The 26,414-nt window shown below is 47.1% G+C and overlaps 1 protein-coding gene and 1 long non-coding RNA gene across 12 annotated transcripts; one reads left to right on the forward strand and one right to left on the reverse strand.

The window, feature by feature from the left end:
* Positions 1 to 585: 585 nt before the first annotated feature.
* Positions 586 to 15,673, reverse strand: MAPK15 (mitogen-activated protein kinase 15). The gene is made up of 14 exons (XM_061995121.1): positions 15,520 to 15,673; positions 13,228 to 13,326; positions 12,749 to 12,778; positions 11,346 to 11,436; positions 10,181 to 10,311; positions 9,860 to 10,023; positions 8,857 to 8,996; positions 7,471 to 7,528; positions 5,855 to 5,992; positions 5,507 to 5,612; positions 4,516 to 4,816; positions 3,952 to 4,103; positions 3,175 to 3,402; positions 586 to 911 (listed from the first exon to the last, which is right to left on the reverse strand). Exons 1-13 carry the CDS (start codon positions 15,586 to 15,588, stop codon positions 3,196 to 3,198), a joined length of 1,686 nt encoding a protein of 561 aa, XP_061851105.1. The 5' UTR covers positions 15,589 to 15,673; the 3' UTR covers positions 586 to 911; positions 3,175 to 3,195.
* On the forward strand, positions 14,976 to 24,837 carry LOC133625307 (uncharacterized). 11 transcript variants are annotated; one of them, XR_009818623.1, is made up of 7 exons: positions 15,835 to 16,048; positions 17,669 to 17,779; positions 17,893 to 18,318; positions 18,824 to 18,943; positions 19,540 to 19,652; positions 22,639 to 22,747; positions 23,133 to 24,837. It is a non-coding gene; the product is annotated as an uncharacterized LOC133625307 (long non-coding RNA). The 11 variants fall into 11 exon arrangements; XR_009818619.1 differs by lacking the exons at positions 22,639 to 22,747; positions 23,133 to 24,837 and adding an exon at positions 14,976 to 15,067 and having other exon boundaries at positions 15,973 to 16,048; positions 19,540 to 21,822; XR_009818627.1 differs by lacking the exon at positions 22,639 to 22,747.
* Positions 24,838 to 26,414: the final 1,577 nt, after the last annotated feature.

Below are 26,414 nucleotides of genomic sequence, written 5' to 3' on the forward strand. Positions count from 1 at the left end.
CATTTCCCATGTCTCTCTCTACCTGTGATAGGAAATGCCTATTCTATGAATACAACAGAATAAACCAGGACTTCCCTGCGAGCTGCATTCCCAGTTCCCCACTATTGCCAGACTTAAGTGACCACACCTGGTACCAGAAGGGAATGTTCCTCAGTGATATAGGCTGCTGGGGGAGTGCCCAACCCTGGAGGGATCCCAAAGCTGTGGGGCTGAGCTGCTGAGGGCCGTGGCTCAGTGGTGGCTGTGGCACTGTGAGGGCTCAGGGCTGGACTCCAGCAGCTCAAAGGGCTTTTCCAGCCTCAATGAGTCTTATGTTTTTAACTGAAATTTCCAGGACAAAGACTTCTAATAAAAACTAGAAGTTAATGAGTAGAATGCATCATCATTAAAACAGGAATATAAGGTTTACTATAGTCCCAATGTTGACTGATAACAACTTCAAGATGTTTCAGCAATAGCTTCTCTCAGAATGCTGCTTTCTGAAAGAAAATAGTAGTTACTATGTTCTTCATTGCAGAAGATATGAATGTATTTTCCCCTTTCACATGCAGCAAACATTGACTGAAAGACAAAGATTCTCTGTGGTGCAATAGAAGGTATTTATTTTTACAACATTTACAATATTACAGGGTAGGTAAGCTAATAAATCCTGCAGCAAACTCACCTGTATTCCAAACGCTTTTCTGTGCAATTTTAGATATATATGTTTAGAATATATAAAGAAACATGTAAATATGGAATTAAAACAAGCCACCATTGGTTCTGTCCATTTACCCCAGGACAGCCATGGAAATTAGTGGAAAACAAAATGAAGGGCTTTAAGATTATTTGTGAAGGGTTTGTTCTTCTGGGTCTTCAGCGAATTACCTGTTCTGCTCAACAGAAATCCACATGCAGTAGCACACCTGAAACTGTTGGAGAGCCATAGAATCAGAACATGGCTTGGAAGAGACCAAAGATCATCTAGTCTAATCCCTCTGCCTCAGACAGGGACATCTTGCACTCCATCCGGTCGCTCAAAGCCCTGACCAACGTGCCCTTGGACACTCCAGGGCAGCCACAGCCTTTCGGGTCAGTGCCTCACCACCCTCATGAAAAACTTATGTCCAATCCAAACCAGTCTAAAACCATTGCCCCTTTTTCTGTCACTATAGGCCTTAGTGAAGAAGACTCCATCCTTCCTGTAAGCTCCCTTTAAGGGTGGAAAGGCCACAGTGAGGTGTCCCCAGAGATTTGCCTTCTCCAGGCTGAACAGCCCCAGCGCTCAGCCTGTCTTCAAAGGAGAGGGGTTCCAGCCCCCGGGCCATGTCCTTGGCTTCCTCTGGACTCACTATAACCGGCCCATGTCTTTCTTGCACCGAGGACTCAGAGCTTCATAGAATCATGGAATGGCTGGGGTTGGTTAGAGCTCATCCAGCCCCAGCCCCTGCTCCAGCGGGTTCCGCTCGCGCAGGGGCACAGGAACGCGTCCAGGCGCGTCTGAAACCTCCCGTGAAGGAGCCTCCACACCCTCACAGGGAAATAGTTTTTCCTTATGTTTGAGTGGGACTGTTTGTGTTCCAGCTTCACCCCGTGGCCCCTCGCCCTGTCGCTGGATACAACGCGAGCGCTGCCGCGGCCTCAGGCGCCGACCGCAGCTCGGCCGGCCTTCGGCGGGGAAGGGGTTAAGTTCCCCCGCCGCCGCACGGGGGCGTGGCCGCGCCCGCCGTGACGTCACGCGCAGGGTTGAAACGGCGGCGGCGGCGGGACACGCGCGGGGCCGCGGCTGCGCACTCGGGCTGAGGCACCGGCACCGGGCGCCGAGCGGAGACAGCGGGCGCCGAGCACCGAGCGCCGAGCACCGAGCGGAGACAGCGGGCGCCGAGCACCGAGCGCCGAGCACCGAGCGGAGACAGCGGGCGCCGAGCACCGAGCGCCGAGCGGAGACAGCGGGCGCCGAGCACCGAGCGCCGAGCGGAGACAGCGGGCGCCGAGCACCGAGCGCCGAGCACCGAGCGGAGACAGCGGGCAGCGAGCAGGTACCGCGGGCGCTGCCCGCTTTCCGTATCCCTTGGCCGTCATTATAACTCCTTATTGTCTGTGCTGCTCAGTTGCCCTTTGCCTCAGCCCACACGGCTCTGCAGTTCCTCCTGCGTTGCCCTCCCCGTGCTGCGGTGGGCAGCAGCAGTAACTGTGGTTCGGTTAATTCTCAGCCAGGGCTAAACCACCACGGGCTTATTTTTTGGCACGCAGGGTGGGCACGAAGGGTTGAGATAAGGACAGATGTGACCAGAGCGTGCTGGAATCTGTTACACAGTTTGCGTTGGTTAAAGGAGGCAGCTCCAGTGCTGGTTCAGGTGTTGGCGTGGGGGTGTTATGCAAACTCTCACCTGCTCCACGTGTTCCCTGCAGCGCTCTTTATCAAAGCGGGGCAAGCAACGAGCACCGTGATTTCGTTGTATTTGGCCCTTACAGCTTATGATATATTGTTGGTTATGGGGCTCAGCTGGTATGTCCAGCGTTGTTGGCACTCCCCTACCTCAGGCTTTTCCTTTCAGAATTTGTTAGTAATCTCACCCAACCTACAGAGAAGGCAGGGAGGGAAACTTTCTCCCACCTTTTACCTCCTCTTTCTTCCTCTGGCTAACTACAGCAACATTTGAGAAATGTGGATACTTTTGAGTCATCCTGATTTTACTGTTCTGTCTCGTGAATATGCTTCGCATCTTGCTTAGGGTTCTAAAGTTTGTCTCACTCAAAGATCTGCCCCAAGGCTTGGTAATGATGGGTGGAATGGCAGGTGGGAGAATATGGGTAGGTATCTCTCACTTCCAATGGTCTAGAACTTCCCCTTCAAACAACTACATGACCCTGATAGGGCAATAGAGTATTTGAAAGGAAAAGGTTGTGGTTATTCCAAAGAGGCACAACTGACCCCACTGTGCTGGGCGCTGGCCAGTAGCTACCAAACACTGCTCAACATTAGGCAGCATCCTCAGGGGGAAGGGGAGAGAAATAGACCAACAGGCACTGGAGCTACCCCAACCCCAATGACCTGTGGCTGCTCAGACCTCAGCAACAGGCAGCATGGCTACTCAAACCCTGCAGCTAAATCAGGAACACAATCTGTGCCAGTATCAGTCACCCCTATAGAGAAGAAGAAACGTTGGACTGATGAGATGAGCTGCACCTCACCTGGTGAGAACACTTCCAGGCTCATTGCTGATGTTGCTGGGAGGACTGTGGGATTGGAAGGCTCTGCAGGGCAGATTTACATATGGTTCCATAGGCCTGGGAGTAACTCCCCATTGATGCTTTGGGATCACCAGCAGCTCCCATGTTTGCAGTAATCTGGAACATCTTTTTGCTGGGCTTCAGAAGGGGACGAACATCTTTGTTGTGAACCTGAACATTTCTTGGATTCTGTGTGAGAAAGAAAAGCCAAGATCGTTAGTAACCTGGAATCAGTGTTCTAAAATGCAAACAAGGAACACAGATTTTGCCTCAGCTGAGGAGAAGGACAGATCATACATGTTACATGAGCAACAAACAGGCTGTTTTGTGAGATCAACAAGAGGATGGTGAGAACAATGTGCAGGAGAGGGGCTCAGAATGTGTGTCTTGAAAATGAGCTAGTGTCACTGTAGCAAGATACAACAAAGTAAGCTTGCACTGGAGCAAAAGTCCAAAGGCCTGCTTGGCTAATATCTTGTTTTCAACAGTAGTTAATGCTTTAAATATATATACAGAAGACAGATCATCATCATCATTCCTTTGTATATCCTCCTGGCTTCTGCCAAGGCTACATACAGATACCATGTCTATCAGCCCCTGTGGGGGAAAAGTTAGTAATACATTAATACATTCCAAAACATCATACATCACACTTGAATCTGCTGTTTCCCTGCAGCTAATGCTTTGGCCTTTATAGGAGCTGTAACACACGTTTGTTTTGGTAGGTCTGCCACTCACATTATAAAGGTTCTGCACACTTGTAGGAGGGAGCCGAGCATTAGTGTTTGCCCATGTGGTTTGTCTCCCCAGTTTCCAGTTGTTGTGGATTCTGGGCTGTTGAGAAGGTGGTGCAGAACAGTTTCTGATCACAGCACCAGAATTTGCATTGCCTGCAGAAGAAAAAAATGAGAGAAAGTAGGAGAATCGTGAGGACATAACACACACTGACTGAGGAACACAACTTAGAAACTGAGTCAGCCCCTGCCAGCTCGCTCCACCTCACAAACAGAACAAAAGTATTCAGAATACAAGTAGAAGACAGTAGCAAATCAAGCCAAAAGGGCATGGGAAAAGCTATCAGCAGTAGAGAAGCAAAGAGAAAACAAAGGATCACAGAGTTAAGACTGAGGCAGGAAAGAGACAGAAGTCTTGTTCTTATGTTATTTTCTTCCCACCCTTTCACTCTCTCATTTTGGCATGCAAATCCCCCTTATTTCCTTTTCCCCACTCAGTCTCTTTTCTTCTCTCTCCCTCACAGTAATGCCTTGTGGTGGATCACTTCCACTGTAGGCCAGTACCTACTTTGAACAGCAGTGTGTGTTATGGGGTTGTATATCACATTGAGCGTTGATCTCTGACATAGAGTTCTTCCTAAATCTTCACCCTGGCTGGACACTTCTGGCTGGACAGGAGTTGTAGTTCCAGCATGCACATGCAAAGTTTTTGGAAGAGGTTGTGTTGGTTCTCTCTGGCCTTTCCTGCTGGGTGAAGTGACAGAAGTGGAAGCTGGAAGAAGTGGCCTGGATTCAGACTGGCTTAGTGGAATGTTTTCTCTCTGCATTTGCTCTTTTGGATGGCTGTTTAATTTTTTGTCAAGGATCATCTACAGGAAGGAGAAGTTGGTTAGACTCAACATAGCTACACAGCATAGAAACAAAGACTTAAAACTGCAATTTATTTCACAAGATAGGTAACAAGTACAATTTAAAAGTCAATGTAGTGTTGGAAAGAAGGTAGAAACAAGATTCTCAATGGAAAGAAATAATAGGATGAAGCATTAAGAGTGGATGAAGAGGCAGTGCCAATGTATCCTGAGGGAGGACACCTCTATGTTTGTGTGAGTGCTCTGCCTGCCTGTTTGTGATCCATCTATAGGTTTGTATCTATATACACAGTGCCTTTTTGTTTTCTGTGCACTTGTGCTGTCTGAGAATACTTCTTCAGCCCTGTTACTGGCTGGACCTGTGGCCGTGGAGTGGCAGCAGCCTGGCTGTTTTTGCATTGTTGGATCCAGTACAATACACTTTTGTCTGCCCCAGTCTCTGTCAGACATCTGTCAGAGTCTGCTTTGCAGATTGTTCTTTTCCCAGTGGGAATATAAACGTAAAGACCTCTCAAAAAAGTATGACAGCATAGAACCGACTGATGAGAAACAGCCAGATGTCACTGTTAGCGTGTATGGAAATGTAGGGGAATGCAAATAGAAGACAGTGACTGAATTCCTTAAGCATGTGCAAGAATGGCAGGTTACCTGGAGGATTAGGATTTTGGAAAGTAGGGTAATAGAAAGTACCTCATATAATTTATTTCGATATTCTGCTACAGACAGCTGGATGTCATCACCTAGAGGAAGAATCACATCGTAATCCAGAGAGGGCTCCCTGGCAGGACAGTGAAACCTGGGAAAATCATAACATCACATGATTCACTAAGACTAAAACCAGCACCACAAATTAGTATGATGTTGAAAAGGATCCTTAAATGACCTAGTGTGACCTCTAGTGCAAACAGCTACAGAAATGTAAGACGTGGCTTTGTCTTTTTTGTTTCTGTCATGCATATAAAGAAAACTTGCATCAAAAGCAGGTCTGTCACATCTCAGAAGACATCAGGGGAAACTGCACTTGGGTACCACTCTCACCTTTTCACATAAGGATGCTGCAGAGCCTCCTCTGCTGTGAGTCGTTTATCAGGGTTAAATACAAGGAGTTTCTTGAGAAGATCCAAGGCAAGCAGTGGAGTAGAGGGTGGTAAAATCTCATCAAATGTTACTCGCTGCCTGAAAGTCAAAAGCAATGATATAAGCTCCCAGCATGTATCTCGCAATGAAGGCAGGAATTACAGTTCTGGGAGTCACATCAAGGTCACACCTGACTCCAGAGATCCCTCACAAACAGTGTGTCAGCATCCTGGAACACTCTGAAGTATAGGCCTGGAGTGCAGCAAAGGCTTTTACACCTCTGATGAGGTTTGCATCTCCCCCCTAGCACTAGGAACCAACATGAAGTGCCTGACTTGCAAATCTACTCTTTCTCTTGTTTCAGTGAAAAGAGTGATTGATACCAGAGAGTATCAGACACAGGGGATTAACAGTCCCCTGGACCACAAGTCCTGTTGTTCTTTTGACAGTGCAGGAAGCCCAGACTCCTAAGGTGGATGTTTTAGTTGATCTGTTAAAGACCCGATGAATCCAGCCCTTAGGCCACAGAAAGACATTTCTCTGTAGTTTGCAATAAGAAGATGAAATTTAAAAATCTCATTTTGCATTTTGCAATCCTCAAGACAAGCCCTCAAATGTGATGTACAGCAGGAGATGCAGCATGCCATGGAAGAGGTAAAGGAGCAGATGGACCCGTGGCAAGAATACATACATCAGTACTATGACCAGCAACAGTTAAACGTGTGTAACTACTATCAGTCCCTGTCCAGTACACTCCAGTCAGATCTGTTGCGGTGTTCAACTCCTCTGGCCCCATGCTGGATGCCCAAAAGGATGCTGGTGAGTTGACCCCAGCAGACAGCTGAGACCTCAGCATTAAAATGCACGTGCTATTCATGTGAATGGCAAGGGACCTGCTTGAGCTTATGGTTTGAGCCCCCCTAATCTAAACCTATAAAAACACAGCAATAAACATTCAGAGAACTCACTGCCCCACTCAGCTGGGCTATGTGTATTGCAGATGAGAAGGGATGCCCACTAGTACCATGACAGACATGAGGAGAGAATACTTAGAGAGTAGTGAGAATAATTTGCTGTGGACGTGAAATAGTGTAGGAGCATAAAGTTTACTAATTAGGTATGTAATAAGTACAGAATTATGTGGCAGTTTGTGTGCATAACTGGGTGTCCAAAAGAACTGTGACAGATACAAGAACAAATGAAATACAGAAGTCACAGGGAAAGTCATTAAAGCAGCTGGAATAAGGCTGCCAGCCTGAACTGATTCAGGCTTTCCCTGTGTGACCCAATGACATTGGGTACTCAAAGGACTCAGGAGAGGGAACTGCGCTGATTTTTGGGAAGCACACATGCCAATAGCGTGGAGTATAAGCCCAATCTCATTTTGGTTTGCTCTTCCCAGATTGTGTCATTAGTCTTCTCAAATGTTAATGTTTAAACTTTACATCCCTTCCCTGGAGCCTGGGGAATGTGCAGAGGGCAGAAACCATTTCCAAGGCAAACTTCAGGGGAACTTTTTGCCAACATCACGCAGTAGGTTGTTGACTTGTGACACGCAGGGAACGTACGAGGCTTACCGGGAGCTCAGGTGGTTAATAACTGAGGCTCTGTAATCCGACTGCATGGCCAAAATATCTGCAACAATGAAAAGATACTGTTCATGCCAAGATTAGGCTTACCACAGCTACACAGTTTATGAAGGTAAGCAAATACTTGGTATTAACATAGGGAGTTACCCTAATACAACTCATTATCCCTTATGGAAGAGGGATGGAATATTTACTTACAACTTTTCTAAGCTGATTTTCTCAGTCCCTATTCATTGTCATAAATTTCACACACTTGCACTTTTATACCCACATACACAGAAGCACCAAGACATGTGATTCCAGGATCACTTGTGTGGGACACAGAGAACAAGGGACACCAGCTGCTGCTTCCCTCATCACTTCTGCAGGGCTCTTTGTGACTGGTGACAACAAGCTGTTTTATGAACATACCTGTCACCCTCTCAAAGAGCCAACAGTTGCTATGGATTTGGTTTATTTTCACTTCAGAATCTTGTTCCTTTGCTCCCCATAAATCTCAGGCAAAGCTGCTGCTCATAGATTGGTTTTCCTTGTTTGCATTAATGTTTTGAACAAGTGTTTCTTTGTTTTCACTAGTTTGGCTAAAAGTGAAATACATTGTGCCTGTGATACGCTGCAACCTTTCAGCCATTGTCCCGTGGAACTTCTGCTAAGTCATTTGTCCAGGGGTCTTGTCTCAGAGTGCAGACATTATCAACACCTTCCTCAATTTGTATTGCTGAGAATGGAACGGCATTTTTTGTTATTAGTGCTGGCTATTTTTCTACCACCTGTTTTGGTGTCTTTGTACACGTTTCTGTTCGTATTTCATTCACAGCAACCAAATCTCTAATAAAAACCGTAAATAAATAAATTTTAATGGAATTCTCCAGAAGTGGGATGTCCTTAAACCAGAGGCAGGCATTTTTCTGAAACTATTTTCTGAAAACATTTAGAAAATATCAACATGTTGTAAAAGCTTGTAAAATGTTGGGGCTGTTGGACTGACACTCACACAAGACAGTCATAATGAAAAGGATTCCTTTTGCATTTCACACATGTACTCCCATTTTCACTTCTGTGTTAAGATTTCCAGTCCAAAAAACGTGCAATTTACCTTTACCATGCAAGTCCCACTGAAGTATGTTACTCTGTTCTAAACTGTCACCCTCCTGTAAATCTCAAAAGTGTTTTGAAGGCCAGGTTCCTGTTTCTCATCTAATTGAGTAAGGGCTTGTTTTCCTCTAACGCTGACATTTCACAATTAAGTCTTTCATTTCCTTGGAAAGATGGTAGAATGACTCATAAGATGCCTTCTTCCCCGAGGCAGCTGGGCTGCTTTCTTTCACTTTTTTAAGCTTTTCTCTAAATACCTTTCCTATAGAAGAGTCCTACCTTCTCGGGATGGGGCAGGAATGACCCTCAAGATCTGCTCGATTTGATTCACTGTTGATGTGCCAGGAAAAAGAGGTTTCCCAAGCAGCAGCTCTCCCAGAATACAACCAATGCTCCACATGTCTACACCTTTAGTGTAACTGCAAATAAGAACAGAACAGAGTTAGGACTAAATCAAGCAAATATTTTTTTCTGTACATGATGTTCACATCATCTGCATTAGTTTGTTTTGCTAGAAAAACAAGCTGGATGACTCCTTGAACACAAATGCTCACAGCTTTTAACTGTACAGTGAACGAGGTTCAGGAGTCATGAAACTTGCAAGCATAAAACAGAAAGGAGATTTATCCTACTAAAAGTGCATTCTAGGAAACCAGAAAAGGAAATACACTAAAGGTAAATGCCAGGACAAGGAAACTTACACTTTTCACTGGACCAACAGTGAAAACACAAGTTGCTGTTTGGAAACAACTGACTTTGCAGGGCATAATGATTCTAGGAAGCACAGTAAATACCAAACACACATTTCAAATTTGGAATACTAACCTAACCTGCACTTATTTTCTTTTCTGATCAATGAGATTTTGTACATTAAAGTCAAAGAAAAAGGACTAAGCCTGACTAACAGGCAGCTGATTCAGCACTTGATTACAGAATATTTTGTGAAGGTCTTTCAAAAAACTCTTATAAATTTGGAAAAGAGGGACTAAGACACTCAACCAAATTTTGTACAGATGCAGATTTCAGGGGAGAAAGGATGAGAAACAGATGGGACTGTAATGTATGTAAATGGACGCTCTGAGAGGCCAGGCAGCAAATGTAGTGAGAGGTTTTTATATTGCAGAGCCAAGTTTAAATGTGCATTGAGGAAATGCACTGCTGGTCTGACATTCCATCTGGTGGCATCCAAAATGAACAAAAAGTTAAGGCTTTTAGACAATAAATTCTCGCAGTGGTGAAGACATTACAGGATCCCATCCCTCTGCTCATGGGAAGCAGTTACCTCTGACAGGAGAGCAAGATCTCAGGGGCTCGGTACCAGCGTGTTGCCACATACTCTGTTAGGGAAGGGTTGCCTTGATCCTCATTCATCTGACACAAAGAGCGGGCCAGCCCAAAATCACAAAGTTTAACAAAGCAGTCTGCATCCAGCAAGATGTTGGAAGGCTGATTTGAACAAAGGAAAATCAAGAAGCTTTTTACACACTGAATGGCAGAAGATTATTATCAAGGTTCTTCTACTGGTCTCATTCTTTTTCTGTTTTTCCATCTAGTGTTTAACAGAAAACGTGGGTGAAGGAGAAGGACTATGGCTGAAATATACCTTCTGATCTCTGTGAATAACGTTTCCCGAGTGGATGAATTTAGTTGCCTTCAGGAGTTGGTAGAGAATGTAACACTTGTGGATATCTTTCAGCAAATTCCCCTTCTTAATCACAGCATGTAAATCTGTCTCTGTAATACATCACATCAGTAATATATTTACATTGGGAAAGGATCATCAACTTGTGAACAGAAGCTCAAGAGAGACAGGGAAGTGCTGCAGAGAGGCCAGCACAGGGACACCAAGATGATCAGGGGTATAGAACATCTTTCATATGAGGAAAGGCTGCGAGACCTGGGGCTGTTCAGTCTGGAGAAGAGGAGACTGAGGGGGGATCCTATTAACATTTGTAAATATCTAAAGGGTGGGTGTCAGGAGGTTGGGACATCCCTCTTTTCTGTAGTAGCCAGCAACAGGACAAGGGGTGATGGGCTGAAGCTGGAACACAAACAGTTCCATTGAAACATCAGGAGAAACTGTTGGAGTGTTTGAGTGAGGGAGCCCTGGCCCAGCTGCCCAGGGAGGGTGTGGAGGCTCCTTCCTTGGAGGGCTTCAAGCCCCAGCTGGACACGTTCCTGTGTGACCTGATCTAGGTGGGACCTGCTTCTGCAGGGGGTTGCACTGGATGATCTCTAAAGGTCCCTTCCAACCCCACCATTGTATGATTCTATATCATCAGGACACTCTCTCAAAAGTTCCTCAGTGCAAAGGCAGAATAAACCCTTGTCCAAACCAGAATCTTTCAAGTGCATCTTCCACAGGAGTTAACACTGTAATTACTAATACTCCTGCAATCTCTCTGTACTGTCAGTTTGACCTGCAGCTCATGCTACAGTAGCTATTCTATTATTGCATGTTTTGCTGTCATAAACTTGCACAGCCTCTTCTACATAGAACTCTTATGTCTCTACAAGCCTTCTAATTTGTTGCTCACGTCCATCTGTCTTTCCTTCATCCCAGCCAGCCAGTTCTTAGATAATTATTACTCCCTTTAAAGTTTCACTGCCATTCCCATCTCATCACAATGGACATCTATAAAAACCCCTGTACTGCACCTATTTATTTGTCTATTTGTGTGAATATTCATTAAATTGTGAACACACTACTATCGAAGTAGAGAACAAAGATAACTCATAAGAGAGGCTGATGCAATGCCAGGTCTCACCCATGGACTCAAAGATGAGGTAGATGTCCTTGTCATTCTCAGCTCGGATAACATCAAGCAGTTTGATGATATTTGGGTGTTCTCCAAATTCCTGCAGAGGGAAGAGACAACAACTGTCAAAATCAAGTGTCTCGCTTGGGAATCAAAAAAGGACCATAACCTATTTCATTTTATGTCATTGTCTAGAACAAACATTAATGTGCTACTTCCCTTTGTTCTGCTACTACTGTTCTGCCAACATTTTAATGGACTACCCTGGGTATAAGATTATAAATAGCTGCATCATAAACCCTGTGTTTGTATCTAAAATGCATCTCTGAACTTTTTGTTATTTGAACCAGTAATACAGACTCTTATTTCCATCACAAATTCAGTCTTCAGCATTATCAAAGCCCTCAATATGAAGCTGTCTTCAGCACAGTCTAACAACAGCATCACCTTCCTCAGCTCTGAGGGCAAGACAAAAATTGGTTCTACTGTACAACATGTAGAAGCATCCATAAATCAACATGCTCACCTGCAGCAACCCATGAAAACACAGTTTCAAAGAAGCACCATGCAGCCAGGCCATCAAATGCCATTGCATTTACTCTGAGGACAACATTCAGAATATCCATCCAAACAATCCAAAAGGGATCTTTTTCTAGAGATGCAGATCAGTCTTGGCAATGTTACTAAATTACTGTTTAAGAACTTACTTCACACTGAAGGAAAACCCCATTGTCTCACACTGTCTTGCCCTGGAACTGATAGCAGAAAACTGATAGCAGGAAGTTATGAAAAAATTTAAATCTATGTTAAAAAAACCATCCTACCTTGGGAAAAACATCTTGTCAGAGCCAGTCCTTCTTCCCTATGCTTAGAGAACTATGCTCTCACTACACCGACATTCCAAAATGTGGCCCAAAAGCTACTAAACTTTCTTCTCCCACCTCCTTCTCCACTCATCTACTCCAGAAGTGTTATACGTTCAGAGATGATCTAACTTACAGGTAAGTAACTTCTAAGGAATCATTCTGCCATGATTTAGCTCCTAAGTTTGCAGCTTCTATTCCAAGATTAAGAATGATTAAAAAGTAAAAATAACTCATTTCTTTCCTACTTAAACTTGACAGTCTTAGGAAATACCTGTGAGCCCTGCCTGGCTTGTGTCCTTAGAAAATCATTGTTACAACATTATCACTATTCAAAACCATTGCTGTCTCCACCTGGTAAGTCAGCAGAGGAATGGACAGATAATTTTAATGCCACTGTGACTGATAAGGTAATTAGGAACAATATGTGAAGATGAATAGAGTTGTCAACACTGATCACTGCATTTTGAAAAAGAATGAGAAGAAAATATATGAGCAACATCAGAGGTGATAAAAAACCAGAGAAGAATGGGGGGAAATGGACTTTACCTGCAGGAACATAATCTCCCGAAACGTTCTCTAGAAATAAACAAGAAAAGGTTTATTACCACTTTGACAGAATGACAAACCAGAGTGTGGACTTCCAACGGGGGGGGGGGGGGGGGGGAGGGTTAAATCCATTCTAATCTCTGAGCAGAGGAAACCCTGGTATGGTAGACAGGCTAGGAAAAACCCAATTGCTCCCTAGAGAGGCACAAACTTGCTCTCTGTGCTCAGACATTACAGCATTACAGGGAGAATCACATTGTGCAAGACTTTGGAGACATGTTTTCCTCATGGACATCAAACAGTATTTTGCAGATACCATGATATACAAAGCTTGATGTTTACAGCTCCTGGTAGGTAATTGTAGGCTGTATTATTGCATGCATAACGCATAGAATGGTAGGGGTTGGAAGGGACCTTTAGAGATCATCTAGTCCCTCCCACCACATCTTTCAGGAGATGTCAGAGCAATGATTTCTCACCTGAGCATCTGTTCTGTTCCTGAAAGCATCAAAAATCTTTTTAACAGCAACTATTTCTCCTGTCCTGCGATCGATTGCTTTCCATACTATGCCATAAGCCTGGGGAGGAAACAGGACAGATGAACAGTGTACTGTGACATCTTAAGCACAGTTCAGACTCTCAGTGTGGAAGTAGAACCTATTTAACAGAGAGGCTGAAAGTAAAGGTAATCACCAGCAACTTAGAAGAGAGATCAGGCCAATGAGCAATATGTGGTTGTGTCTGGACTAAGAACATCTGTACTGAATCCAACTGAAGGTCCTGGCCTCCATAGCAGCCAGTAGCAGATGTACCTGCTTGTGAAGTTCAACAGGGCCAGGGCAAGATCCTGCACATGGGTTGGAGCAATCCCCAGTAGCAGCATGGGATGGAGGAGGAAAGGATGGAAAGCAGCCTTGTGGAGAAGGACTTGTGGATACTGGTAGATGAAAAGCTGGTCATGAGGCAGCACAGTGCACTGGCAGCCCAGAAAGCCAACCCTGTCCTGGGCTGATCCCCAGCAATGTGGGCAGCAGGTCGAGGGAGGGGATTCTATGATTCTCCTCCTCTGTTCTGCTCTGGTCAGACACCCCCAGAGCACTGTGTCCAGAAAGACGTGGATCTGTTAGAGCAGGTCCAGAGGAGGCCAAGATAATGGTCTGATACTATAAACAGTATTATAGCTGTTATCTGAGATACACTCCAGCTGTTTGTACTTCCTCATGCACAGCAGAGAACCTGAATCCAAACTCCAGCACCACACAGGCTCTTGGGAAGTCTGCCTCAATGTTGCTATCCGAGTCTTTAAGCATGATAATCACTCAGCATCACATATTGCAGCTGTTTTGCTTTCTGTGGGTATTTAAACATTAACTGTGCATTTCTGAGTGACAGGTGACCCCGCTGTGGACGTCTGAGGCATCTCCAGGAACGTGGACAGTTACAGTTCAAATCTATGACCTAAAAAGAACGCTGGATCTGTGCCACAGGGGAAGCCCAGTCTTCAGCCTTTGCAAGTATCACACAGCCATCCACAATAGGGAAGACTTGTTCCCTTAGTGAAAAGTGCAGCTTCTAATTAACAGTGACAAAGGGGCTGTTTGAACTCCCTGGCTGTGTGGGAACAGCTCACTTTTTGGGCGGCCCTCACCTGTTTCAGGGCCTACAGCAGCGTTTTCAGTGCTCAGGTAAGAACACCAGCTGTGTACATACGTGATACATGTGTTACTTTTTGCACACAAGAGGCAAAGCCTGTAGGTATTTAGGAGACAGGAACAACTTAAGAGCTTGAGTAGTAGTTTTGCTAATGTCTGAAGCCAATAAAGTCCTTTAAAGACAGCAATGTGTGTAGTTGGGTTTCTGAAGCAGTCTCCACATAGAATTCTCGAGCAATTTGATATTTCAGGTGAAAGAACATCATTCTGTTCCAAGAACCTCGCACGGTAAAAGGTGTAAATGTATTAGCTGCAGTCGAAGGGAGAAAGCTGACAACTAGCAACAACACATCAGCAAACGTCCAGTCAGAGGCAAACTCAGAATGAAATACACCTTAAGATAGATCAGGGTGAATGCGAAAGCAGGAGACAAACACATTGCCTTAGAGGATAATGAGGCCTCTCTCAAGTCCTCCTTTGTAATTGCACGTGAAATAGTTAACTGCTGGCGTCAACACAACTAAACAATGGCAGAGCTGCCAGGAGAGAACAGATAACCAGGAAGGGTTCAGAAGCTGCTTGAGGAGAATGATCTTAGAAACCCCCACATGCGTGATTCTATGGAGAAACATGACTGGATGCAGATCACAATACTTGAAGTAAAGAGGTAACAGTAAGTGGGAAATAATGGGGTAGGCACAAGCTGAATTATACTTTGAAACTCAGATTGGCCTCAGTGCAAGTCGACATGCGAGGTCTGAGCTTGGAGTGGGGGTTCTCCGGTAAATAACGGGGAAAAAAAAAACGGGGAATTTAAATCTTCGACTGCATCGAGTCTTCAGAAGCCGAGGAGCAGGAGCAGCTGGGACGGCCAATGGGGCGGGGACGGGAGCAGCGGGGACGGGACGGGAGCAGCGGGGACGGGACGGGAGCAGCGGGGCAGGGACGGGAGCAGCGGGGACGGGACGGGAGCAGCGGGGACGGGACGGGAGCAGCGGGGCAGGGCCCGGAACAGCGGGGCAGGGACGGGAGCAGCGGGGCGGGGACGGGAGCAGCGGGGCAAGGATGGTCACAGCAGGGCAGCGCCAAGCCCGTCCCCCGTCCCGCCGGGACACTCACCCCCTTGCCCAAGCGCCTCTTGATCTCGTACTTGCGGGCCACGGCCGCCTCCACCTCCGGCGCGCTCATGGCGGCCGCGCGGGGCGGTTGGTCGCTGCTGCCATGGGAACGGCGCGCGCCCCCGCCCCGCCGCCGCTGGGCCCGCCTCGCTGCTTCCCTGCCTCCCTCCCTGCCTTCCTGCCTTCCTCCCTCCCTCCCTGCCTTCCTCCCTTCCTCCCTGCCTCCCTCCCTCCCTCCCCCCCTGCCTTCCTCCCTCCCTCCCCCCCTGCCTCCCTGCCTTCCTCCCTTCCTCCCTCCCTGCCTCCTTCCAGACGCTCTGCGGCACAGCCGGAGGCGCGGCCCGGAGCCCGGCCGTCCGTGCCGGCTGAGCGGGGGCTGCGGGGCAGCGGGCGCGGGTTGGGGCAGGCGGGGTGTGCCATGCCCACGTCCCGGTCTAATGATGGCTATTGACAGGACAAGGGGCAACCGGGACAAGCTGGAACATCAGAGATTCCAAAGAAACACACGGAAAAACTTCCTTCCTGTTGAGGTGAGGGAGCACTGGAAGGGGCTGCCCAGACTATCTTCCGGCTCTGGGATTTGGTTTGGACCCACCTCCAGCCCGGCCGGGCCAATCTGGTGCCTGTGCATCACTAGTTAAGGAGGAATTTGCAGTGTAGAGGAGGAGGTGGAACGGCATCTTGAAGATGCTGACCCCGCAGCCAGGAAAAGAGGACAGAAGGAGTGATGCTGGCCCAGAGAGGCCCTTGCAGCCCACGAGGAGAAGCAGAGAGACCGTGAGAGAGGGGGTGAGGGTTGGAGAATCCAGGTGAGAAGGGGCGAGCGGCTCAGAGCCCGACGCGCAGGAGACGAGCCCGAGCTGCCTCACCCCGCCGGAGCGGCCCGTGTAGGGCTGCCCGGGGCGTGAGGGACCCCGAGCTGGAGCGAGGGAGAGCTGGCGAGGAGCATTTCTCAGCAGTGAGGGCAGCGGCCAGAGGAGAGGGCTGACCCTCCCCCCCCCCCCCCCCCCCCCCCCGGCGCTGGTGATGGGGAGAGGAGATAACAGCAGCGGGCTGAGAGCTCTGAGCATGGGGGGGAAGAGAGGAGGGGAGGGAGGGGGAAAGGGATCATAAAGGACTGGTTGTGCTTTCATCCTTGCCCCCACTCGGGGGTGTTTTTCCCCTTTCGTATTTCTGTTATGTTTTAGATGGAGGTGGTTGAAATTAAGTTGCCTTTTGTTGCCTGGGCTGAGTAGCCTGCTCTGCTTTGTCCCAGACCATAAGGGGCAATTAAGCTCTCCCTGCCCTTTGGGAGTTCCAGGGTCTGTGGTACTTAAAAGTCTAATGGTGGTCTTTTGTCCCTGGATGGGCCTAAAGCACAACAATCATCATGAGGCTGGGGACTTTTTAATTGTGGAGCAAGGATCCCTGGCCATTCTGTGCAAATTTCCCTGACTGCAGGTACAGTCAGGGGTGTTTGGAATGGTCCTTTCCACTTCTCTATGGGTTCTGTGTATTACAGCTTCAGGTGGACCCAAACTCAAGCTGGTAGGGTTGTGTAGGTGTGTCCTATTCCATGGGATATAGATCCTATGCTTGTTGCTATGTGTTTTGTAGCTTTTCCAGTCTCTTTCTAATATGGTTTGTCCCTGGTAGGTGGGGGCTGGGAGGGCTTTTCATATAATAACTCACATTGATTAATGTTTATGCCATGAAGTTGTATTCTAATTCTGTCATGTCCAAGGTAGTGCTTGTGCACCAGTCCAGCTGTTTCCTGATGGATTGTTCTGATTTGGCATTTAATGGTATAGTTGATGTTTTCTTTCTCTTTTTCCCAGCTTGGCAGGGGTGTGGAGTTCTCATCTTGTGATTAAACCTCTGCTTACTTTTTGTATAATTTGAGAAGCAAGATGTGTTCCTTTGTCTCAGGACATTGCCAAAGGAACACTGAACCTTGGGATAATTTCTTTTAACAGGATTTTAGTAACTTCCTTGACTTTGCTGGTGCAGCAGGGGACGGCCTCTGGCCACCCTGAAAAGCTCTCTACAATGATGAAAAGATACCAAGGATGATTAAAAGATACCCTGGTTGCTTTGAAAAAAATCTATCTGCCAATAATTTCCCGGGTTATTACTTGATACTGTCCCTCCTGTCTTTTTTGAGCTTGCAGAAGCTCAGCCAATGTATCACGTTCTGGATTGTACTCTGATGGGGCTCCCCACTCGGTTTCGCAGACTGACCTTGTGTAACAGCTCATGAATCAGGGACTTATCCTTACCAGGTGAGCTTTGTGAGTTCAGACATGCTCATTTTTCCCAAAGAGCCCCATCAGCATGTGTGACCATTTCTGTTAGATGCTCTGACCTTCGATTTCATAAAAATCAACATATGCAGTGTTTGTGCCAGAGCTGAAGGCCATGAAGCTGAGGGGATGAGAACATCTCTGAGGAGGAAAGGCTGTGAGACCCGGGGCTGTTCAGGTTGGAGAAGAGAAGGCTGACAAAGGATCTTATCAATGCCTAAAGGGTGGGTGTCAAGAGGATTTGGCCAGGCTTTGATCTGTAGAAGTGGCAGGACAAGGTATAATGGGCACAAGCTGGAACACAAGAAGTATCACTGGCACAGGAGACTGCAGCTCTGGGTGCTTCACCCCTGCCCCTCTCTCTGCTCTGCTGTCAGGGGTCCTGTGCTGGAGCAGCTCTGCTCTGTACCTGCGAGGGGCTGGTGCTGCATGTTTGAAGGCTGAGAGCTGCCTGGGGGCGGTGGCAGCGATTCATATGGGTCTGGGCAGACCTCCCAAAGGCGCAGTGTGAGGGGAAGGTGAGAAGGGAGTGCAAGGTACCGGGGCTGCGTCTGAGCAAGGGCTCTGGGAGCAGTTTGTGCCGGCTGGTGGGAGCAGCTGAGGGCAGGGTGAGGAGCTGGGACGGTGCCGGTGCTGGTGGCTGTGCCGGATCTGAAGGCGGCGGCGCCGGGCGGAGGCGGGGGGGGCGGTGCCAGAGCTGCTGGAGCCCCGCGGCGGGACCCGGGCAGGGAGCGGCGGGAGGAGCCCCGGCTGAAGCCCCCGGGCCGGGCCGTTCCGGGGCGGGAGCTGGGGCGGGGCTGGGGGCGCTGGGGGCGGGACCGGGTCGGACCAGACCAGACCTGTTTGAAGCCCGCGGCGGCTCCGGCCCCGGGCTGCGAGGGGCGGTTGCAGCTGAGTGACGGGCGCCGGGGGTGCGGCGGCCACCGGCTTCGGGCTGGAGCCCGGCAGAGGGACAGGGACGGGGTGGCACTGGGAGAGTGCCCAGGCGTGCCTGAAATTATGTTTCCATGTTTGGTTTTTCAGCGTTTCTGAGCCCATCAGGTTCGACACGGAATCGTTGCCCAGGGCTGGACAGAAACAGACACGGCAACTGATATAATAATGAACATATCTTTAAATAACGTTCAATTCCATAGTCACAGGGTAAGTTTATGCTGTAATCTCTTGAATCCACAGGACCGTTTGTCTTTTGTAATGTGGTGCAAGACTTTTCTGAGATTCCTGTTGGTTTAAATGTTGCTGTTTTGGTCCATGTCATTAGAGCAGCTCATGTGAATGAGCATGCAAACCCCTCCCTGTGAGGTCAGCAGTGAGTTAAGAGTTATTCAGCTTTGCAACACTGCCTTGGATAAACTAGAGATTGTCATTTGCAGTTTCTCTACAGCAGCAATGGTTTTGTTTGTGATGTTCATAATTGTACTTGAATTCACTAGGTGTTAACTATGCAGTCCTGAAGAAAGGTTTGCCCACCCCCTATGTGGCAAAAGTTCCTAGAAAGTGCACCACCATGTTATGCCAATGCATTGACAGTCATGTGCGGGAAAGAAGGCCAGGGGCAAACGGTGCATGAAGTGATTGTCCAACTGACAATGTGAAGGAAGTCTCTCTTCCTCTCTGTTTAAGGTCCTGTGTCTCAGCTGGGGAGAAACTGGCCCAGGAACTCCATCTATTCAAAAAATATATATCTTACTCCCCACCTGTATGGGCCCATGTCTCACCTATTGTCTCCTCTAATCAAGGGAGGAGTCACACACTGTGCACACACCAGGGTATCTCGTGGGTCTGCCTACGTAGCCACGGAGAGGACATGAGGAAGTCGAATGGAAAGCTCACCCTGACCCTATAGGAACAGGTAGGTGAGTTACAAGGGAAAACAGAAACAAAAGGGGATTCATCATGGAAAACTGCTGCTTGGGAGCCACCCACGTGCAACACCTGAAATAACTGCTTAGGGTCCGGAGGGATGGGATTCAGCTGGGTTTGGTTCAGTATCAGGGTTACAGCTCTATTAGGAATGGCATTGGGTTGAATTGTGTAATATAAACAAACTAATTCCCCACATGGTTTCATACAGCATCTTCCTCTTTTTCTATCTCTACCCTAGAACAGTTATGTTTAAATCTTTATGAATTCACATTGCTAATCCTTTGCACTGCAAGAGCAACATCATCCTTTCCAGGCAGGATGGCTTTTTTCCATCCCACCCCTTACACACAGTAAACCTGAGTGCTGCTCACCTGGAAGCCTTCATGGCTCCCTGCAGCTTCTTCTGACTTTTCCCAGGTGTTGGTGATAAGAGCAGTGGGAGGGAGCCGGGGTACATGAAACACAGCCCCTGCTGAGGGAGCTCACTCAGCTCCTGGACTGCTCTGGAATCAGAGCTCTGCTGGTCACTCTGTTGAGAGCCCAAGTGAGGTGAAGCACTTTAACCAGATGCATTTTGATGTTTAGCAAAGCAGGGGTGGCTGTCTGAGGTCAGAGCTTCAGGACTGCTCACTGTTAAGTACAGTATCTAGAAGAAAGCAGACTTGAATACATATTTTTTAAGTTCAGCAATTTTGTATCGAGGGGTGACAAGAGAGGTTAATGGTAGATATTTTTCTTCTGCACTGTCAGTCTCTGTGTGTGTGCATTTGGCTGGGAGCTGCTCTGCCCAGGGCTGTGGAGTCAGGGGCAGGTGGATTTGCACTCAGTGTATTTTGCTGTGCCTGGAGTGTCTGTGCAGCAGTTCTGGAGTCCTGTAAGATCACGTAGCTTGCATCAGCCTGTGTGGGCAGTTTTTTTGGTAGCTTTCCATGGACAACCATTGATTAGAACCCTTTGAGGTGGGGCTGTTCAGCAGTGGTGAAGCAGATGGAACATCAAACTTCTGTGTAAGGACTAATGTTGGGGGGGGGGGTTCTTTAATGGCAGGCTGGATTTGGGCTCTAAATCTCATTACTAAATGGGAAATAGAGCTCTGGAATTTTTTGTCTGTGGCTCTGCATTGCTGCTGCCTTTTAGTTCCCTGTTTTAATTAGTTCTTGCTTCCCTTAGTACTGCCTCTTTGAAAATTCCCTTTCTACACCTCTTACTTTGTTGGCATTATTTCCTATTTTTTTCCTCTCTTTTTCCTTAATCAGTTCACCAGGTTCTAAATAGTCTTTCTATGCCTAATTGTATTCTTTGTTTTGTTAAAAAGGAGCTTTTTTTTCCTTTCGTTTGTGCCACTCTGTTTACATTTTTGCCTGCTTTTTACTCGGTTGCCTGGTTTCAGAATCTTGCCCTTTCATTTCCCTAAAAGCCTGTTGCTTCTGAAATGTTCTTTTGATACCTTCTTTTTCCACTTCCATGTTTTTATATGTATCAATTTCCTTTTCATCCTTAGTGCCTCCCGTTCTTCTTGTTTATTCTCAGGTCTCATTTTCAGGGGACTGTCACTGTTTCTAAATAATCTCCTTAAACAGTGTTGCTTTTGAAGTTCCCTGTGTTTATCTCATTGGTCATCTTAATTGAGCACACTCACTTTTTACATGTTCTGTGTCCCTATTTACATCACTAAGCCCCCTCAGTTTTTAGACCTTTTCTGCACCTGCCTTTTTTCCCTTTGCTGCCTTTTTGACATGTTTCCCGCTCTCGATTCCTGGCTTCTCAGGCGTCTCCCTGGCCCTGCTCCCGGTGCCCTGGGGGGGCGGCTGACAGGCGGCAGCGCCGGCCCCCGCGCAGGGTTTGGGTGACACAGAAGCGCGTTCAGAAGCTGCCGCTTTCCTCTTTGGCCCCGCTGCCAGCCCGGTGCGGTGCAACCTCCTGCAAAAGGAGCGCTCGGGGCTCCCGGGAGCGCCAGGCTGAGAGCAGCCCGTGCTGTCCGCTGCCAAAGCACGAACGGCCGCAGTCACCGTCTGGTGGAAGAGCCCTAAAGAGGTGGGCAGTGAATGGGACGTCCCGTTGTAATGGAGAAGGTCATATTCGTTAATCAAATCATGAAAGCGTTGTTTTGCTTATTTGCCGCTTGCTTAATAAATCTGATCGATGAGTCTCTTAAACTGGCTAGTGAACTTTATAACAGCAATTTATAACACCGTCCTCCCCCGTGGTGCTGCTCCGCGCATGCGCAGAGGCGCTCGCAGCCCCGTCCCGTGCCCGCCTCCTGGGGACACCCGGCGCGCCCCCTCGGGACTCCGGCTGCGCATGCGCACTGGCCGCTGCCCTGACAGGCGCTCGCCGCTGCCGCCCTGTGGTCTCCGGCCGCTATTGCAGCCCGCTGCGGGAGCGGCGCCGCGGGAGCTGGTGCTCGGCGCTGCCGACCTTTAGTTCATTCTCTTCATTCCTTCTTGCTTTCCCTTACTGCTGCCTCTTGGAAAATTCCTGTTCTACGGCTTTTAGTTTCCTGGCATCGTTTCCTAGATTTTTTTAATCTCTGTTTCCCGAAGCTGCTCCTTAATAAGCTAATTGGTTTCCAAATGTTCTTTCTGTGCCTAGTTGTAGTCCCTGCCTACATCTCCTTTTTAGGGAAATGCCACTATTTGCAAATTATTCCTTTAATTGCAATGGTTAGTAACAGCCTGTCTGCTTTTATCCATACCTGTTCTTTTTTTGAACATCTCTGGCCTTCCCAGAGATCCAGCGGTATTAATTTTTCACTCTTGCGTCCGCTGGAGTTTGCTGCCTCTGCATTTTACTGGCTTGCCTTCTTTCCTTCACCACACTTGCTTTCCTCTCTGCCATGCTCCTTTGCTGCTGCCTTTCTGCCTGTGCTCCTTTTCTGCTGATTTTCTACTTCGCTGCTCTTCTGCTGCTTTTCTGACTTGTCTCCTTTTCTTCTGGTTCTCTCCTTTGCTCACGGCGGGGACGACACACAGACGAGCGCCTCTGCCCCGGTGTGGCTCCGCGGCTGCAATACCGCCTGCCACCATCGGGAGGCACGCAGTGACTGCTGGTAAAGCCCTGCTGAACCCTGGGCAGGCAACGGTAGGTACTGCTCCCCCACCCGCTGGGATGGGGATCCTCTTTCATCTCAAGGCTTAACACACAGGCTCTTTTTTACTTTTGCATTTCTCCTTTTCTTCTGCTTTTCTGTTTTTCTCCTTTTTTGCCTTTCTACTTTACTTCAACTTCTGCTGCCTTTCTGCCTTGTTCCTTTTCTGCTGCCTTCCGCTTCGCCTTGCTCCTCTCGTGCAGCTTTTCTGCCTTGCTCCTTTGTGGTGCATTTCTCCATTTCTTCTCCTCTTCTCCTTTGCTCCTTTTCTTTCTTTGTTCATCACTGCTCTTTTCACTCCTCTCATTTCTACTCTTGTAACACGAGTGGGTGTGGTTTTTTTATTTCTTGTCTTTTTCATTTTTCTGTTCTTTTCAGTGCTTCAGGACAGCCGCGCTTCTCTTAATTGGCTGGAGGCAGCATGTCTGTTTGCTGCAGGCCCGCATGGGCAGCGGTGCCGTTATCCTCGCCGAATCTTCGCCTGTTGCATTGGAAGTGCCCGTGCAAGGCTGCCGTGTGTGAGGGGCCCCGCGGAGGTGCAGGGAGGACTGGTGTGGAGCTGCCTGCCCTCAGGAGAGACGAATGGCAGAAGCCATCAGGAACTGACTGACTGAAACCCCCATTCCCTGCCCCCCCTGGGCTGTTCAGCTGGGGAGGAAATAAAGACACTGGGATCAGGGCTCTGAGCTCAGGAAGAGGGGAAGGGTGGGGAGGAGCTGGTCTTAAAAGGGCTGGTTGTACTGTTCATCCTCGTTACCACTCTGTGTTGGTTTTTGTTGGTTATGTTTTGAGGTTTTGTGGTTATGTTTTAGTTGGTGTTGGATTAATTTAATTTCTGTTTTTTCCCCCTCCCCATCCCTGCTGGGTGGGAGGACATGGCCAGTAGCTGAGTGGCTCTTTGAAAACATGGCAGCAGCATGATAAGGGAGTTTTTCCATAAATTGAAAGTAGGGTTGTTTTATTCTTAACACAGGGTAGGGTTTTTTTACCATAAGATGAAATTGTTTGCCTTAAAAGGAGTTTTTTGCCCCCAGAAAATACGTCTGCGTTTGTGTGCCATAGTATGGTTTGTAGACAATCTGAATTAGTCCTGATTTTGCACAACTGCATCTGGTATTTTACAGAATTATTTTAATGCCTGAAATAAACAGAGACAATGAAAGAAGGCAATGACAGAGTAAAATGTTTGCACAGAAAGTCAAAGCAGTGAGTATACTGAGAGAAGGAATATTGGAAAGGTGTCAAAGGGAAGAAAGTAAATGTACAAATAGGGCTTTAAAAGCGAGGGGGATGAGGAAATGGATAAAAAACTCCAAACAAACCAAAAAGAGGGACAGCAAGTTCAAAGTCAGAGCTTACCCCTCCCCTGCTCAAATGTGGGTGGTGAATGCCAGGTGCAACCAGGGGTATATGAGCCACAGCTGCTCCGCTGGGAGTTCATTCTGCTCCTGAGACTGTCCTGAGTGTGTGCTCTGATGATTTGGAGGTTTCTGAGTTGCATATGCAGAATATTCTGAGCTCCAGTGAAGGCTGAGGTAAGAGCGTGTACCGAGCAACGCAGTGAGACATGATTGGGCAGAGGTTCTGATGTGCTTTATAGGGAAGATTCAAGCTAGATGGTTCTTTTGTTCTGGGAGATTCTGACTTGTGAGGCAGTTGGAGTTGGGCTTTGGGGAGAGTGAGGATGCAGAAGGCTGGAGCATCCCATGGGGGCTCAGTCGAAGGCAGGAAAAATCCATGGGTGTGAAGGCAGGGTTGGCATCACTCTGCTCTCCTGTTTTGTCTAATTTTATAGCGGTCCTGTTAGACTTCTCTTGGGATTTTTTTGTGTCTTGCATATTTACATTTTTGAAATAGTTATGATTATGTTTAACTTGTGTAATAAGGGACCAATTGATTAGAGTGATGTAATGTGTAAAAGTAACAACCCATCAAGGTAAAGGGTAAATTTAATGAACAATTCTAAGTGGGGTTTTATGCAGAGTAATAAAGAACAAAAGAATGTTGGGGATAAATATTTATTCTAATGCCTTGTCAGCCACTCTTTGTGAGTGATCCCCTCTCTCCAGTGCACGTTGTCAAATAAAGGATGTCTCTACTTTCTGACTTTGTGTAGATAAGTTTTTCTTCCCCAGCAGATACCATAGAATCATAGAATGGTAGGGTTGGAAGGGACCTTTACAGATCATCTAGTCCAACCCCCGTGCAGAAGCAGGTTCACCTAGATCAGGTTGCATAGGAACACATCCAGGTGGGGCCTTGAAGACCTCCAAGGAAGGAGACTCCACAACCCCCCTGGGCAGCCTGTTCCACTGCTCCATCACCCTCACAGTGAAATAGTTTTTTCTTATGTTTCCGTGGAACTGTTTGTGTTCCAGCTTCATCCCATCAGCCCTTGTCCTGTTGCTAGATACAACAGAAAAAAGGCATGTCCCAACCTCCTGACACTCTGGATTTGCAGCAAACAAACTGATCCGACAAACTGATTTGCAGCAGTTTTAGCGAGTCTGATAGAATACTGAGCTTAATTTATTGTGTACACATATCTTAAAGAATTTCTCTCTGAAAATTGGAGAACTGCTGAATTTAATGTGTGCATATATCTTAAAGTTACAGAATCTCTGTCATAATTGGAGAACTCTGTTGAATTATGTGCACAGAGTTATACAGCATTTCTGTCAGATAATTTGAGTGGTCTGCTGAATTTATTGTGTGCAGATATCTAAATCTTAAGAAATTTCTGTCTGATAGAGTATTCCTTTTAATGTATCATATGCACAGAGTTAGACATACAGCATTTCTGTTGTATGATTGGAGTACTCTTCTGAATTTATTGCAGATAGCTATCTGAAACTGAGAGGATTTGTCTGAAAATTGGAGAACTCTTGTTGAATTTACTGTGTGCACAGTTAAATATACAGAATTTTTGTCTGAGAATGGGAGTACTCTGCTGATTTTATTGCATGCATGTATCTGAAGGAACTTATCTGATAGAGTATTCCTTTTAATATATTATGTGTACAGAGTTAAAGATGTCACCTCAACAAGCGACAGTGCTCGAGATGTTATAAGACATGGGAGGAGTTGTTTCGCTGTCCTTGGCATTCCACGAGAGACAAAAACTGATAATGGCTCGGGACACATAGCCAGTATAACGTGTAAGTTTCTGAACTTAGGGTGCGTCAAACATACTACTGGAATCCCAGGCAATTCTACCGGCCAAACCGTTATTGAAAGTACTCATGAAACTTTAAAAGGACTGCTAGAAAAACAAAAAACAGGGGAAGAGGGGGTGAGCCCTCAAGATAGACTTATGAAAGCCATGATTACAATGAATCATCTAAGAATTGTGGCAAACCAGAATGAAGCACCGGAATTAACACATTTTGCCCAAATGTGTTGGGATTAATGGATTTTACTAAAAAACCAAAAGTTTGGTATAAGAATCCCACTACTGGAGAGTGGCAAGGACCTGCAAATCTGTTAACGTGGGGAAGAGGCTATGCTCGGTTGTTACAGATCAAGGTCCCTGGTGGATTCTGGCAAAGTGGATCAAGCCATATCAACCAAAAGGACTTAATGACTGTAAGACCAATGGAAAAAACAATCCCCTAAATGATCAGCCCTCAATCCATCACCCTATTAAAATGTAAAACCTGT

Source organism: Colius striatus, chromosome 4, assembly GCF_028858725.1.
Source record: "Colius striatus isolate bColStr4 chromosome 4, bColStr4.1.hap1, whole genome shotgun sequence".
Taxonomy (NCBI): domain Eukaryota; kingdom Metazoa; phylum Chordata; class Aves; order Coliiformes; family Coliidae; genus Colius; species Colius striatus.